The 16,057-nt window shown below is 38.8% G+C and overlaps 1 protein-coding gene and 1 long non-coding RNA gene across 6 annotated transcripts in view; one reads left to right on the forward strand and one right to left on the reverse strand.

Annotated features, from left to right (window-relative positions):
* Positions 1–384: 384 nt before the first annotated feature.
* Positions 385–16,057, reverse strand: part of LOC121367646 (pre-rRNA-processing protein TSR2 homolog) — a 43,993-nt gene continuing 28,320 nt past the window's right edge. For 3 of the 5 annotated variants that reach the window (XM_041491937.1, XM_041491938.1, XM_041491939.1), the window contains 6 exons: positions 9,200–9,277; positions 8,636–8,726; positions 7,743–7,834; positions 3,451–3,570; positions 2,488–2,599; positions 385–1,787 (listed from right to left, as the gene is read on the reverse strand). In XM_041491937.1, the coding sequence (XP_041347871.1) occupies positions 1,726–1,787; positions 2,488–2,599; positions 3,451–3,570; positions 7,743–7,834; positions 8,636–8,726; positions 9,200–9,277 (555 nt within the window). In that variant the 3' untranslated portion in view covers positions 385–1,725. The remainder of the gene's footprint in view (positions 1,788–2,487; positions 2,600–3,450; positions 3,571–7,742; positions 7,835–8,635; positions 8,727–9,199; positions 9,278–16,057) is intronic. The other 2 variants (XM_041491940.1, XM_041491942.1) reach the window with 1 other exon arrangement.
* Positions 4,499–6,270, forward strand: LOC121367648. The gene is made up of 3 exons (XR_005957405.1): positions 4,499–5,310; positions 5,351–5,722; positions 5,763–6,270. It is a non-coding gene; the product is annotated as an uncharacterized LOC121367648 (long non-coding RNA).

Consider the following 16,057-nt stretch of genomic DNA (forward strand, 5'->3'; position numbering starts at 1 on the left):
TTTAATTGGTGTTTTTTCTGTATCAATTAGTGACCCATTGGTACATTAAAAGTTATTATATGCAGTGTCCTGCCATGGAGAGAGATATATACAATTCTTACAGTTTTATAAGTAGGAGCAGGTTTTCTCACTTTCTATCAATTAAATTTTGAAATAGCCACGACTAATAACAGCTGTTCTTAAAAACAAAAGTGTTGAGATGTCTTACAAACAATTTTGTCTTGTTTCGACTTGATTTTCATGCTTCTATCCAATTAAGATTCCAGCATGATGGAAGGAAGAAGGAAATATTTTATTTAACAATGCACTCAACACATTTTTTCATATACAGTTATGTGGCGTCAGACATATGGTTAAAGAAAGAAATGTTTTATTTAACGATGCACTCAACACATTTTATATGGCGTCAGACGTATGGTTAAGGACCATACAAGTATTGAGAGGAAACCCGCTGTCACCACTTCATGGGCTATTCTTTTCGATTAGCAGCAAGGGATCTTTTATATGTCTTTTTAATGCCATGCTGTGGTGGTGGAAACCTTTTCATTTTAATTCACTTACAGAAAACTTTGCATTTTACCATCTGTCCCGGGTCAAGTCCCTGGCTATCCAGAGATAGGACCCGGGATAGACATGCTCGAAACATACGAGTACGTTAAAATTATCTGCTCTGCTCCGCATTTTACCAACAGGCTTCATGGAATCTCTGACGTAATGTCTCTAGTTGAGCCGCTATAATTCTTTCTCTGCGTAGGAGCAGGTATTTACACTTGAGTCTGCTTTGAAGTGGGTACCAGGATGCGAGCCCACAACCTTCCAGGCTCTACCACAATCCCACAGCGACAGGATGCTAGTTCACCAGTTTGGATAGACACATGTTGAGGTGGTACTGGTCTGCAGGTTGGAAACTGCTTACTGGGAGAGTCAAAGTTTCTACAGAGTTCTCTCCCCTGTCTCAACTTCGTCCACTTGCACAAACTTGGGAGCGCGTATATTATAACGTGCACTGTCAAATATATATGGACTAAAAGCAACCGATTGGTAGTATTATAGCATTCTTCAAATCTCTGACATGGGACTTGACACCCTATTGCCATGTATATTAAATATAATGTGCCACACAGTGACAGGTTAATACATTAAATATTAATTTTATTACAAAATATTTGGAACTGATTTTGTGGACGAGAAGTTACAAGCCACATTGATGATTGTTCTCTGATTTAACAAACTGTGCTTTCTTTTTATTTATTAGTACTTTGCTTTTCACACCTTTGAACTTGGTTTATTGTTCACATATTGGTAGTAAATAAATTACAGAAATTTCAAAACGGACCATGAAGTACTAAATGTTCCATTTGTTCTGACCACACATTCCCAACCATGTTCTGACCATACATTCCTAACCATGTTCTTCCACATCCATAAGCAGGACTTAATGCTTGATGTTCTAGGCAGGGATACACCAACATACACTAACAAAAGTTAGGGCATGAATGGCAGTCTTCTCCCAGGAAACCCAATCTACCAAAATACTGCATCCTAATAAATATTTTTTTTAAATAAAATAATAAAAAACCCAAGTAAAATGAAATAAAAAATAAAAACTGGGTTTTGGGGGCACTTTTGAGTTTGAGGGGAAGCGAGTGTGATGCACACAGTGGATCCACACCTTAATAGTTCTGACCACACATTGCCAACAATGTTCTTCCATTTCCATCAGTGCTATCTTTTCTTGCTGCGTTTAACCACTTCCCAGCCTTCTTCTACTTCCATATCACTATCATCTGCAAACCAGAAAATCATATGTTACTATGAACAGACAGTACATTCAAGAGCAGAGAAACTGGTCCAACTGCGGACTGACATAAAGTAAGTATATTCTCACACTAGAACAAGTCATCACAGTGTTGTTACTTATCAGTTTTTAACAAAGATTAAATTACTGTGTACAGTGAAACCCCTCTTAAACCAGACACCCTAGGGACCACGTAAAATGTCCCGTTTTAAGAGGTATCCGGTTTAGAGAGGTTAAGTTCTTTTCTGATTTAAAAAAAAGGACCGTGAAAAATGTCCGGTTTTGAGGGAATTCCAGTTTACAGAGGATCCGGTTCTGCGAGGTTTCACTGTATATACATTTATATAAATAAATATAATTTGTTCATGTATACTCTAACATCTAGGATATTAAAAATTACTTTTCTTACACACCATTGGTTAGGTTTTTTCATAACACATACTGTTAACATGTGTGATAACAATTTAAAGACAAACAGTTCGCTACTCATACCATCCCATGATAAAAAAAGCACAATCAAAATTGATTTCTCTGCAAAATACAAGTTACCTGAAATTGATTTCTTTGTGATGCATATGTGCTAGGGCCGTAAATAAGATTGAGTTTGATTAATGTTTCCAAATTATAAAATTCTGTATGTTACTTTTAAATGTGCACCCTTCTACATAAATTACTAATCAAGCACTCACTTGATGAAGCATTATTCGGCAAAGAAGTCTTCTCTGAATCGCCATCTGTCACACTTGTCACTGCTGTTGCTGATTCACCAACCAACGAGCAACTTGAGTCCAAACTATCATCCTGAAAAATATTTCTCTTAGAAGAGCTGCAACTGTTCAAAAAAGGACACTTTCAGGCATGTTAAAATTTTGGTGACTAAAAGCCTGGTGACTTACTGTATGTAGAAGTCTGTGTGCAGGGTCTTACGACTGCATTGGAAGTCTGTTAACTAATTACAAAGTTTGGTTATTGTATAGAAAGTCTTATTATTGAATAGGAAGTCTAATGACTATTGTACATTCTGGTCAATGTGAAGAGACTAATTGTGTACAAAGTTTGGTCAATGTGAAGAGTCTGTAATTGTGTACAAAGTGTGGTCAATGTGAAGAGTGTGTAATTGTGTACAAAGTTTGGTCAATGTGAAGAGACTGTAATTGTGTACAAAGTTTGGTCAATGTGAAGAGACTGTAATTGTGTACAAAGTTTGGTCAGTGTGAAGAGTCTGTAATTGTGTACAAAGTTTGGTCAATGCGCGAAGAGACTGCTAAGTATAGGATAATGTCTGAGTAACTCTCCATTACTGAAAAATAATGGAGACAAGGCCCGCTAAGGCCGAGTCCCATTATTTTTTTAGGAATGGAGAGTTATGAGGATATTCCCCTACTTAAAATACACCACTAAATAATAATTTTGTGTGAATATATGTTAGTATGGAGTTTAACACCAATGATTTTGGTGGATTAATTAAGTAGGGTTTCATCTCTCCATTACTGAAAAATAATGGAGCATTGAGACAATACTGTGACTTCAAAAGTGTATTTTAACAGTAAATAAAGTCTGTAACTGTGTATAAAGTCTGGTTATGGTTTAGATAGTCTGAGGAATTCATGTAGAAATGTTGGATGACTCTGTAATATCCTGACAGAGCATACCTCTTGACTTTCCTTGCACTCATCAATGGCTGGTTTTGGCTCTTTACTAATGCGCTGCCTCACGTCCGAGTCTCTGCCTTGCTGACACAATGCGTAATATGTGCAGATCTTGGACGCCACCTGCAATCATCAACAATAATCAGTGGTTGTGTGAAGAGAAACCCACACAGCTTGGTCAATATAATACATTAAAAATACATGTAGTCATAATAGCAATAACAGCTGTTGATGCATGGTATGGTGGTCTATTAGAGTGCGCTGTGCGGTCCAATACCTCCGACTTCAGCACTCAAAGTTTCTGTTAGGGTTACTTCACCCTTAGTCCACATCAGTTTAGCCACTACCCATTGACCAGTCCAGCTTGGGTGTCCCTAACAGAAGCCAAAGCTCCTGCTGGCATAGCTCTCTGGGTCAATGAGACATACAAGCCCCCTCACCACTCAAGGAATGGACTATGAAGGGGAAAAAACAACAAAAAAAACCCAAACATTATTATACCAAATGTTTCAGTCGTTCACTTTTGAAAATATCACGCAACTTATGAGCTCCAGGAGAGTTATTAGTAGAAAAAAAGCCATGCTTGACCGCTAGTGAATTTTTTTTGTCAAATGTTATTTAGTAAAATTGTATTAACTTAAAGTAAAGTAGGGCTTGTGAATTTTTAATCGTAGCTAGTAAATTTGTAAAATCACTGATCCCATGGCTAGTGGTTTTTATAACAATTGTAGAAGCCCTGATAGGATGTACACTGACAAAAGAAGTTTTGAACATAAATGATCCCAACTTACAATAACAATTTGTTTTGTTTAACAACACCATTAGAGCACATTGATTTATTAATAATCAGCTATTGGATGTCAAACATTTGGTAATTTTGACATATAGTCTTAGAAAGGAAACCTGTTACATTTTTCTATTAGTAGCAAGAGATCTTTTATATGCACCATCCCACACACAGGATAACACATACAACATCCATTGATATATACCAGTCGTGGTCCACTGGCTAGAATGAGAAATAGCCCAATGGGCTCACGGATGGGGACCGCGCATGAAACAAGCGCTGTACCACTGGGCTACGTCCCACCCTCCAGTGGAAGGTGTACTGTTGCCGTATTTTAGGTGTCCCACCCTCCAGTGGAAGGTGTGCTGTTGCAGTGGAAGGTGTGCAGTTGCCGTATTTTAGGTGTCCCACCCTCCAGTGGAAGGTGTGCTGTTGCAGTATTTTAGGTGTCCCATCCTCCAGTGGAAGGTGTGCTGTTGCAGTGGAAGGTGTGCTGTTGCCGTATTTTAGGTGTCCCACCCTCCAGTGGAAGGTGTGCTGTTGCCGTATTTTAGGTGTCCCGCTCTGCAGTGGAAGGTGTGCTGTTGCCGTATTTTAGGTGTCCCACCCTCCAGTGGAAGGTGTGCTGTTGCAGTATTTTAGGTGTCCCACCCTCCAGTGGAAGGTGTGCTGTTGCAGTGGAAGGTGTGCTGTTGCCGTATTTTAGGTGTCCCGCCCTCCTGTGGAAGGTGTGCTGTTGCCGTATTTTAGGTGTCCCACCCTCCAGTGGAAGGTGTGCTGTTGCCGTATTTTAGGTGTCCCACCCTCCAGTGGAATGTGTGCTGTTGCAGTGGAAGGTGTGCTGTTGCCGTATTTTAGGTGTCCCACCCTCCAGTGGAAGGTGTGCTGTTGCCGTATTTTAGGTGTCCCACCCTCCAGTGGAAGGTGTGCTGTTGCCGTATTTTAGGTGTCCCGCCCTCCAGTGGAAGGTGTGCTGTTGCAGTATTTTAGGTGTCCCACCCTCCAGTGGAAGGTGTGCTGTTGCAGTGGAAGGTGTGCTGTTGCCGTATTTTAGGTGTCCCACCCTCCAGTGGAAGGTGTGCTGTTGCAGTGGAAGGTGTGCTGTTGCAGTGGAAGGTGTGCTGTTGCCGTATTTTAGGTGTCCCACCCTCCAGTGGAAGGTGTGCTGTTGCCGTATTTTAGGTGTCCCACCCTCCAGTGGAAGGTGCGCTATTGCTGTATTTTAGGTGTCCCGCCCTCCAGTGGAAGGTGTGCTGTTGCAGTATTTTAGGTGTCCCACCCTCCAGTGGAAGGTGTGCTGTTGCCGTATTTTAGGTGTCCCACCCTCCAGTGGAAGGTGTGCTGTTGCCGTATTTTAGGTGTCCCGCCCTCCAGTGGAAGGTGTGCTGTTGCAGTATTTTAGGTGTCCCACCCTCCAGTGGAAGGTGTGCTGTTGCAGTGGAAGGTGTGCTGTTGCCGTATTTTAGGTGTCCCACCCTCCAGTGGAAGGTGTGCTGTTGCAGTGGAAGGTGTGCTGTTGCAGTGGAAGGTGTGCTGTTGCCGTATTTTAGGTGTCCCACCCTCCAGTGGAAGGTGTGCTGTTGCCGTATTTTAGGTGTCCCACCCTCCAGTGGAAGGTGCGCTATTGCTGTATTTTAGGTGTCCCGCCCTCCAGTGGAAGGTGTGCTGTTGCAGTATTTTAGGTGTCCCACCCTCCAGTGGAAGGTGTGCTGTTGCCGTATTTTAGGTGTCCCACCCTCCAGTGGAAGGTGTGCTGTTGCAGTGGAAGGTGTGCTGTTGACGTATTTTAGGTGTCCCACCCTCCAGTGGAAGGTGTGCTGTTGCCGTATTTTAGGTGTCCCGCCCTCCAGTGGAAGGTGTGCTGTTGCAGTATTTTAGGTTCAGAGATGAAATTAAGCTGTTGAATCGTGCACCTCAAATGTGAGGGGCGGGACGTAGCTCAGTGGTATAGCACTCACTTGCTGTGTGGTCAGTCTGGGATTGATCCCCATCGGTGGGCCCACTGGGCTATTATATCTCGTTCCAGCCAGTGCACCATGACTGGTATATCAAAGGCCATGGTATGTGCTATCAGTGTTCTCGCTGGGTGAAAATTAAAGGAGGGCGGCCGCCCGGCACCACACCCTTCAAAAAAAAAAACCAAAAAAACGAAAAGCAATAAAAAAAAAAAAAAAAAGTGGGGGGGGGGGGGGGGGGGGGGGGAGTAGTTTGGTTACCATATTGTGTGTATTGGTAGACTTTGTGAAAAGACAGAATCCTTATTTTGCCTACAAAAAAGTGCAAAAAGGTTTATAAATAAGAAATACAAGGAGACTCGTCTTTTAATTGAACCGAAGATGATATCGGTCTGACATTCACGGACAGTTCTGGTTTTGCTGGAGCGATCAAAGTTTTAATATTATTATTTTTAATAAAGATTTCAAGATATACGAAAAACAATAAAGATGTTTGTAAAGTGATCTCCTAATGTCGGATACATTTTTGTTATTTCCATCTTCATCGAATGAATCGATCGCTGTGATAAAATATTATCGCCAGCTGATAAAAAGTTTAGTTTTTGTAAAGGCGGTGTATATATTATTTGGCACTCAAGATAAATGATTTTAATGATAAACACTACCACTTCCGTTGTTTTTATAAGCGTATATCCCCCCAAAATGAAAAGTTTACAATATTTTATAAAGAACTACTGAATAAACAGAATGACAGAAAGTAAAAATCATCAGTTACAACCAATAATATCTGCAACTGAAGACAAAATATCAAACGATAGTTAGTGGAAACAAAAGACAGAATAACCATTCTGATCACGTGACAAATTTAGCGCCAAATAAGAGGGGTTTTTTTTCAATCGGAGATTGCCGAATCCGTAAAAAATAAAACGTTTTCATTGCTCACATAAAATATAACTTCTATTGTGTCTATCAAACATACAAATGGATACAGATATTGGACAAAATAGAGGCTGTTAAAAAATACTGTTAAATTACGTTACGGTAACTGTCGTAAATGTCTCGTCAATTGCTTTTTCGTACACAACGCGGCTTGTTTCCTTTGATGTCCAGTGTGCAGACTGATCATTGTTTTTTGTGTCAAAAAAGTGTGCATTTGGAAATAGCGGAGATAGGTGCTGGAAAATAAAGAGGGGCGCTCAAAAATAAAGGTGGGCGGGGAACGTGAAAGGAAGGCGGCAAAATGGAATAGTGGGGCGGGGCGCCCCGCTTAAATGGAGCAGCAAGAACACTGGTGCTATCCTGTTTGTGGGATGATGCATATAAAAGATCCCTTGCTGTGAATTGAAAAGAGTAACCCATGAAGTGGTGACAGCGGGTTTCCTCTCAATATCTGTGTGGTCCTTAATCATATGTCCGATGCCATATAACTGTAAATAAAATGTGTCGACTGCAAATGTCATCTATTAATAGCTGTTCATCATACCACTACTATTGACTAATTGATTAACTGACCGTCATCAATTGAACCAAGTGTACAAAAGAACTGACAGTACCTCTTGCAAGCTGCCATCATCAATAAGCAAGTCAAACTCATTGTTCAGAACTTGCTCCAGAAAATCTTCTACTTCGTAAGACTCAATATTTTCTATATTAAAAAAAAGAGAGAGAAAAAAAAGATGCCTGTTAATAATATATGTTTGAACAGTATGTATTTATTGAATGATTATTTTTTATTTAAAGGAAGTAATGAATAAATATTTGATTAACATTAAAAAATTATTTCGAGATTAAACATTTTTAAGCAGTATCCCAGTTCAACACTAACATTTCAAAATCTGGTATCCCACCTGAGAATTTAGTATCCCACTGTATCTTAACTTCACCAGTACAGGATTAAAAGAAAGAAAAAACATTATATGGTATCCCAGCAGGATACTGGGTTATTGAAGTCTGGTATCTAAAATTAAATTCTGGTATCCCTGGGATATCAGGATACCGTTAATCTCGAACACTGCCTAGTACACGTCCTGTATATTTAAAATACACATGTAATTAGTTTTTCATATTCTGTAAAAGTAATTTATTTTAAGATGTCATAAAAACAAAATCCATCGGTCTTCCACTCGCTATTCTGAGCTATATATCTTGTTGATGAACACTGGTGGAGAAATAGAATTTTGATCATTCATTTTAAATTAATCCTAAATATAAAATGGCCAACATCTTTGATGACATCTTTCTAACACCTGTCCAAAAATACAAGACTGGTACCATGGCAACTGCATAATTAATTGATCAAGATGGTCATATACATTTTCCTGTAACAGTGTAACATCATAGTGCTAGTTTTACATTTATTTGTGTATATGTATGTTTGTAATATATATACATCATACATGTACACTTTAATTGTCTAAAAACCAGGTCAGTAAATAAACATGTTTACCATTCTCCGTAAACCAGGTCTCGGTGGCAAAAACAAGCCAGTCTGCCTTAGCTCGACTATCACTGCCTCCAAACCCTTGGTTGACAGCAAGCTATGTAAAATAAAGACACATATTGATTTGATTAAAATTAATTTTGGTTTCATATATTTGTTGCAGTTGTATTTAATATATAAGAAGCAAGTTAGTACAGCCATGTCCGGTGTATTAGTGCACTTGGTATTTTGTTGAAGTATGCTAAGGAAGTTGTCATGGTGTTAGTGGGGTTTTTAGCGAATTAAACTTCAATTCCTTTTTCAATGGTCAATCCCCTGATGGAAATCAAGTATTAAAATTATTAGAATTCTTAATAATTATATGATTTAAAAAAATCAATCATGTGTTTTCGTTTATATAAACACGAAGTAGTTCCGCCTTATTGATATTAAGAATGTCAAAACCAGTCTAAAAATACCTTTTTCAAATTATAGTAAATGGTATAACTCTTTTTTGGGGGGCTATTTTTGTTTAAACTAAAAAGGAAAATACAGAAAAATTCAAACAAAATGAAAGGTTTAACACCTTACTTGACAGTCAGTCCAGTTGACAATTGTCACATTGTTACAAAAAATAAAAGCGAACTGAGATCCACAAGTATGCACAACCTACGAGATAAAAAAAGAATTAATGTAGGGATCTTAGCCATGCATGACAATGAACATGCATAGCACAGTAATGACAAACTGTGCAGGGCTCCGGCGATTTCGCCACCGGTCGATCTCGCCCGGGTGATCTCGCCGCCACGGGCGAGATAGCCGTAAATTCCATATACTGCTGGGCGAAATGCTAATAAGCATTTCACATATAAGCAGACGGGAATGTCACTGTTTATTACAATAAATTGGTTATTATAATAATATTTAATTAATGTTTTGGGTTTGATACTGTTCTTTATTCTCAAGCTTTTGTTTTTTCTGTCATTGCTTTTGTTCAGTTTACTCCATATCAGCAAGGTTGGGCGAGATCGCCAACGTTTTGTGTACCATTTCATTGTACACTTACTTATTGTTTGAGAACATATTAATGTAACAAATTAATAAAATTCAAACTGAAACTCCATCTGTCTGTTTTCTGTCTTCCATACTGTTTACAACAAAGTTGGCCCGACTGACAGTACTTTAAGCTTATTATTATTCAGTGCATGTTTTGGGTTTGATATTGGTTTCTCAAAAAGTTGGGCGTGGTTGCCGACATGTTTGTGTGTTCCATTTTATAGTACACTTATATATAAATTTGAGAACATGTTAATGTTACAAATTAATAAAATGTCAAACTGAAAGCTTGTGTATGTTTTCTTTTTTCGATATGTTCTTTACATCTACGGTTTTATAGAACTGATCACATTAAATTACCAGTAACAGAAAACTAACGAGATAAGATACAAGGACAGACATAAAGATATATTGCTTATTAGCATTTCACGATTTCAGTTTCATTACAGGGAAATTGTTTCTGTATTTTAATAGTTAATACTGTAATACAGATGATTATAATTCATTATAACAGTTTATGTCTATATGTTGATTAGAGTTCACTATTATTAGTGTTAATCGTCTTTAAAACGGTATGCACAGTGGTCACTGCGAGAAAACTATACTCACAAGAAACACCGACATCGTTTGTTGTTCCAATTAATACAGCATTGTAGATTTAAACAGATTATCTTGCTAATTGATTACCAATCATACTGTTGTTACAACCAGTTAAATGTGTTAATACATTGTTGGATACCGAGTGTATGTAATTATCTTAAGTGAACTAGGAAAACAAGATTTATTGTTAATTACTCCGACTGTTCCTAGTACGGCCGCCATTAAGCACCTATACACGCCAATACAAAAGCATAGCGAATAAATTAAGCTACTTTAGACAATTGCAACATTTTAATGATGTTATAATATTAGGTACATTTAGAATTTTAATGATTTTATAAAATATATCAGTAATATAAAATTCATATAAGTAACACTGAGTATAATAATTATAATTATTATTGTTTAATATCAATTCTATATCACTGAAACAATTTTTATGTCATTCTTTTAACTTTATTTTTGTTTATCATTTCCGATTGAAACATCCACTGGCTATTATTCCCCCAAATGTGTCTTTATTATTAATAGACATATCACATAGGCCTACATCATAGTTCCCTACGTCAAGCTTAATTGTTTAGAACATTTATTAAGCAGAAATAGCGACAGTCCCTTCAATTTACATACACTATGTACATACACCCCAAAGTAGCCTAAGTCCGGACAAAACTACGGCGATTTCGCCCAGCTTCAACCAGCAGGGGCCTTACGGCGATATACAGCGATTTCGCCCAGCTTCGATCGGCAGAATACAAACACTAGCTAACACTTTAACAGGCAAAGACAGAAAAAAGGACACATCACATTTGATTTGAACATTGTTCGTATCATTTCATGCAGTAAATGATAGTAATATAAACATTTTAAATAATAAAATTCCTCTTTAGTTAGATATATATAGTAGGCCTACGGCGATTTCGCCCAGCAGTATATGGAATTTACCGGTGGCGAGATCGCCCTACTTCACTGTGCCACTCAATGATTCCGAAACAGGTTATGAGACATATCATGTGTCAGGCCTCGAAATTCGGTGTTAAAAGGGCAGGCTATAATAGCCTATAAAAAATCTAGGAAATGAAGGGCACAAAGGCTACGTTCATACATTTTCAAAGGGCACCAAGGCAGTCTTTTTTAGGAAGTCAATTTAACCAGAAAAAAACTTTATCTGTAATTCTTTTAAATTGGTCATTCATCAATAAATCAAAGTATTGTAGTGGTGTCATTAAACAAAACAGTATTTTAATTTTTTTGTGGGGTCCTTAAAGACAACTTTGGTGGAGAGAGATTATGACGTATCTGGTCTCCTTGAACAAACACTGCTGCTGTTCCATCTCATTATAGCAGGTAATGGATTTTCAGCATTTATGGATTATTTTTAATATATATATTATGTTTTGTGTGACTGTGCGTGTGTGTGTGTGTGTTAAATGGAGGATGAGGGTGTGTGCGTGTGTAGGGGGGGGGGGGGGGGGGGCAGCAGCGATGGTTTTTATATACCCCACCCCACTTTTTGGCACCTTCTTACGCCGTGCCCTGGACCCAATCACTGGCGTTGTTAGAGACTGGACCCAGACTAGACATGTCTGGACGTTGAATGGATATGAGCATAACTAATTTGTTTGAAATTGGAATCATTAATGCGTGCTCTTATTAGGTACCATGGTAATTGGTGACATACGAGATCGCATGACAGTACGGTAACGTGTGTGGCGATTAAACGGCTTTTATTACAAACTGCTAAATACTGTAGGCCTATAGAGGCAAATATATCGTATTATCGTAACTCCAGTCATCTCATACATTGTAGGTTTATTTTCCAAAAACAACAACGTGCAATCTCAACAAAACAATCAAGGAATTTCTCAATACCACATGCACTACAAGTCATCGCGTTTTTTTCGCATGCAAAGGTGAAGGTCATTTGAAGAAGACATGGTACAATTTTCGTTGTTGGCTACTGCTTAGGCCTAGTACCCAGAATTAGTTAATATACACGGGTGTAGCCTGCAGGAAGATACTAAAAAGTGGGATGGGTGGGCACACAGACACACGTATAAAATTAATATATAAACCATCGATCCTGCTACAAAGTACCCCCTTCCCCGCTTCCTACGCAAGTGATGTATAGGCCTATCAACTTCTGAGCATGGGTAATAATTAAATAAACGGAATATTCAAGAATAACCACAAACATTAAACAGTTCACATTTATTTCAGTGTTTCAGTTAATTGGGAATAAATTAATTTGGGTGATTTTAACATGGGTCCGCTCAATAGGCTAATAAACATTAAAACTATAAGTCCGTCCCACAGGGAACGCCTTTTTTATTACTATGAAATTTACTACAAGTTATTCATTTCTAAGCCGACTGATTTGTAAATTGCACACAAAATTAGTATTGGTTTGTTATTTCCAATACACTTTTACTTTTCTTGTTACATCAAACAAAACTGAAATTAATAGCAAAACACTTTTTTTTATAGAATGATGGGACAGACTTTTTTTTATAATTTCAAAATTTGTCATGAAGAATATCGATAACAACAGCCCAAGTTCAGCCAGCAAACGTTTGTCTAACGTTCGTGAACTATTTGATTGGTTCTCAACGTGGCCATTTGGTTTATTGTGAAGCGCATAAACCAGTCTAGCAGACGTTTTTCCGCTTGGTCTGGTTGAACGCAGCTGACATTTAAATAGCTAATAATAATAATAATAATAAAATTTTCCTGAAATAATGAAAAAGTTTTGGCAATTTTTGTCCCTCTTCCTTCCGTTGTTTCTCGGATTCTTTTAGTCTTCTTTTTTTTGTAAGCATGGTTTAGCCTATTTTGAATTTTTATTTTGCCCCGGGATTCTTTTTTGGCTATTTACGGGGTTTTTTCGTAAATGTACGACGTTAAAACTTTCGGCAATTTACGGTGGGGTTTTTCCCGTAACGCTGTACGTTTCAACCGCAATTTATCATTTGTTACGTTCGATGTGCAATTATAATACATGACCAAGAAACTGTATACAAACACTATCGAGGAACATCGAATGCGTGCAAGTTTAATGTTTTAAAATAAAAGTTAGGGCTATACAAGTTTTAAAAAAACAAACATACACAAAAGAGGCACCATGGAAGGTAATTAAAAGGACACGGTTATTCATAGCCGTAAAGTAACTGGTATTTTTGAGGCATCACGGCAAAGTCACAAGGCAGTACGGCAAATGCCGTGGAGCCGTCGTGAATTTCGAAGCCTGGTGTGTGATCATTCACAATTTCACAGTAATATTTTTAAAAAGACAAAACAAAAAAGTGCTATTAAAATAATCCTGGGACAACAGTGTAGCTTTTATGGGCTACACAGTGAGGTCATGGGTGATCTATAAACAGCAGGGTAACCGAGCCAAATCTACACCACCGAATCACTGGACATGGAAATCGTTTTGGATACAGAGGGTGCTTACATTTATGCACAATTTTAAAATGTTTAATTAGTACATACATAAAACAATTTGTAGTATATTTCAGATTATAAAATGCACTACTTTACTGGTGAAAAACATTTTATTAAATAGTTCAGTGTTCACAGAGAAAATGGTCTTTAAATGCTTAGGTGCTCTGATACACTGGACACCAGTGGTCCACTGTATGCAGGATGTAGTTCAGTGGTAAAATTCACCTGTAGTGCAATGGGCGACAGTATCGGTCAACAGAAACGATTCTGATGGTTTCAATATTAAAAAGTATAGTTTGTGGGTAGGGGGTGGGAGGAACAGGTGAAACTGTTGCCAGTTTCAATTGATGGCACATGCCACACGTATCAGACTTCATAAACTTTGTGGGAAGGAATGTTTTATTTAAAGGAAGGAAGGAAATGTTTTGTTTAATGACGCACTCCACACATTTTATTTACGGTTATATGGTGTCAGACATATGGTTAAGGACCACACAGTTCACCTTCGCCACTTCATGGGCTACTCTTTTCGATTAGTAGCAAGGGATCTTTTATATGCACCATCCCACAGACAGAATAGTACATACCATGGCCTTTGTTACACCAGTTGTGGAGCACTGGCTGGGACAAGAAATAGATCAGTGGGTCCACCAGCGGGGATTGATCCTAGACTGACCGTGCATCAAGCGAACGCTTTACCACTGGGCTATGTCCCGCTCCGTTTTTGTTTTTTTAAATGATGCACTCTAAACAATAATATAATTACGATTATATCATGAATCTGCCATATGGCACACAGATTTTCGATAATGAGCCAACTCCTTGAATCTTTCTGATTAGCAGCAAAGGATGACTTTGGCATGAGTTCCCACCTTTCAATAGTTAGGGTTAGGGTCAGGGTTAGTTTTAGAGCCTTTGATATTGAGGGATACGGATCAAACTTTTCCCGGATCTTTATCATAAAGTTCGGGTACCAGATGTTTCGCCCCCCCAGCCAGTTCGCCCCCAAATAGGATGTCAGTTCACCCACACGTGCATAACCAGTTCGCCCCTACAAAGGTACCAGTTCGCCCCCAGTCAGTTCGGGTCATGTTCCTGGCCTGAAAAGTCATGAAATTTTTATATTGGTCATGGAACGGCCTGAGTGTAATAAAGTTCTGTTCTGATATATCCATACGTGTTTGTTCTGTGTTGAATACGAATGCCAGGCTAGGCAGGTCAAGTCAGAGGGTTTTACGTGCACATTCAGAACAAGCTGTTATAGTGCACGCCTGTCACGGGCACAAGAGCCGGCCTTGGCCAGCTCCTCCATCCATGACAGGCCAGGCTAGGCTGGTCGTACGCACTTTTATGGCCATTATCACGTGTTAACCTGTTAACTGTAATCAGTCATAGTGTTTTTAGAAGATGATCATCTTTTTTGATGTTCATGGTTACTAATTAGTGGCCAAAAGAACCCCCGCAATAATCCCTCAGTTAGAATAATGCTCACCAGAAAAGGCCATATCGAATTGCTGTTCAAAGCCCTCTTAGGTGTTAGCCGAATATGCATAATCAGCATCAAGGTTATGTAGCTGATTAACCATTGTTTTATTTCTTTCTTCTTAAAACAGATCATACCTGGCAGGAATGGATGTTTTAATAAATGTTGATGATGTGGTTTGTGAATTTGTGAAAAAATGTCGGTGTCTACGCTTATTCAGCACCCTACGTTTAATTACATCTGAAAAAAATATAACCCTGTATTACAATTCTCATGATTCATGATCAGTCCAAATTGTGGAAGGACAACAACCCCTCCCCTCTAAGAAAAGAAACACACACAACACACACACACTTTAACATCCTCTAAAGAAACCGTACAATAATTGTTTAAAAGTAACAACTAATTGGGGGCGAACTGACAAATATTTGGGGGCGAACAGGCAAACAGTTGGGGGCGAATTGTCTTGGGGGCGAACTGGTACATGGGGCGAACAGGTCAAACTGGGGCGAACAGGTCAAACTGGGGGCGAACTGACCGGTATCGAACTGGCCTGGGGGGAGGGGGGGGGGCGAAACGTCATGGATTCATAAAGTTCATGAATCATGCCAGACGGGATGCCCGGATGGTACATACCACGGCTGTTGTAATAATTGTTACACCAGTTGTGGAGCAGTGGCTGTGTCAAGAATTCGACCAATTCCCCACCGACGGGGATCGATCCTATACCGATCGCATATCAGGCGAGCGCTTTACCATTGCTCTGGGCTATGTCCCGCTGCACTCAAGATTCAGACAGAATAGAAACTATTAGAATACACCACAACAAATGAACTGACCACCACTCTTCATGGGCACAACACTAT

This window comes from Gigantopelta aegis, chromosome 3, assembly GCF_016097555.1.
Source record: "Gigantopelta aegis isolate Gae_Host chromosome 3, Gae_host_genome, whole genome shotgun sequence".
Taxonomy (NCBI): Eukaryota; Metazoa; Mollusca; class Gastropoda; order Neomphalida; family Peltospiridae; genus Gigantopelta; species Gigantopelta aegis.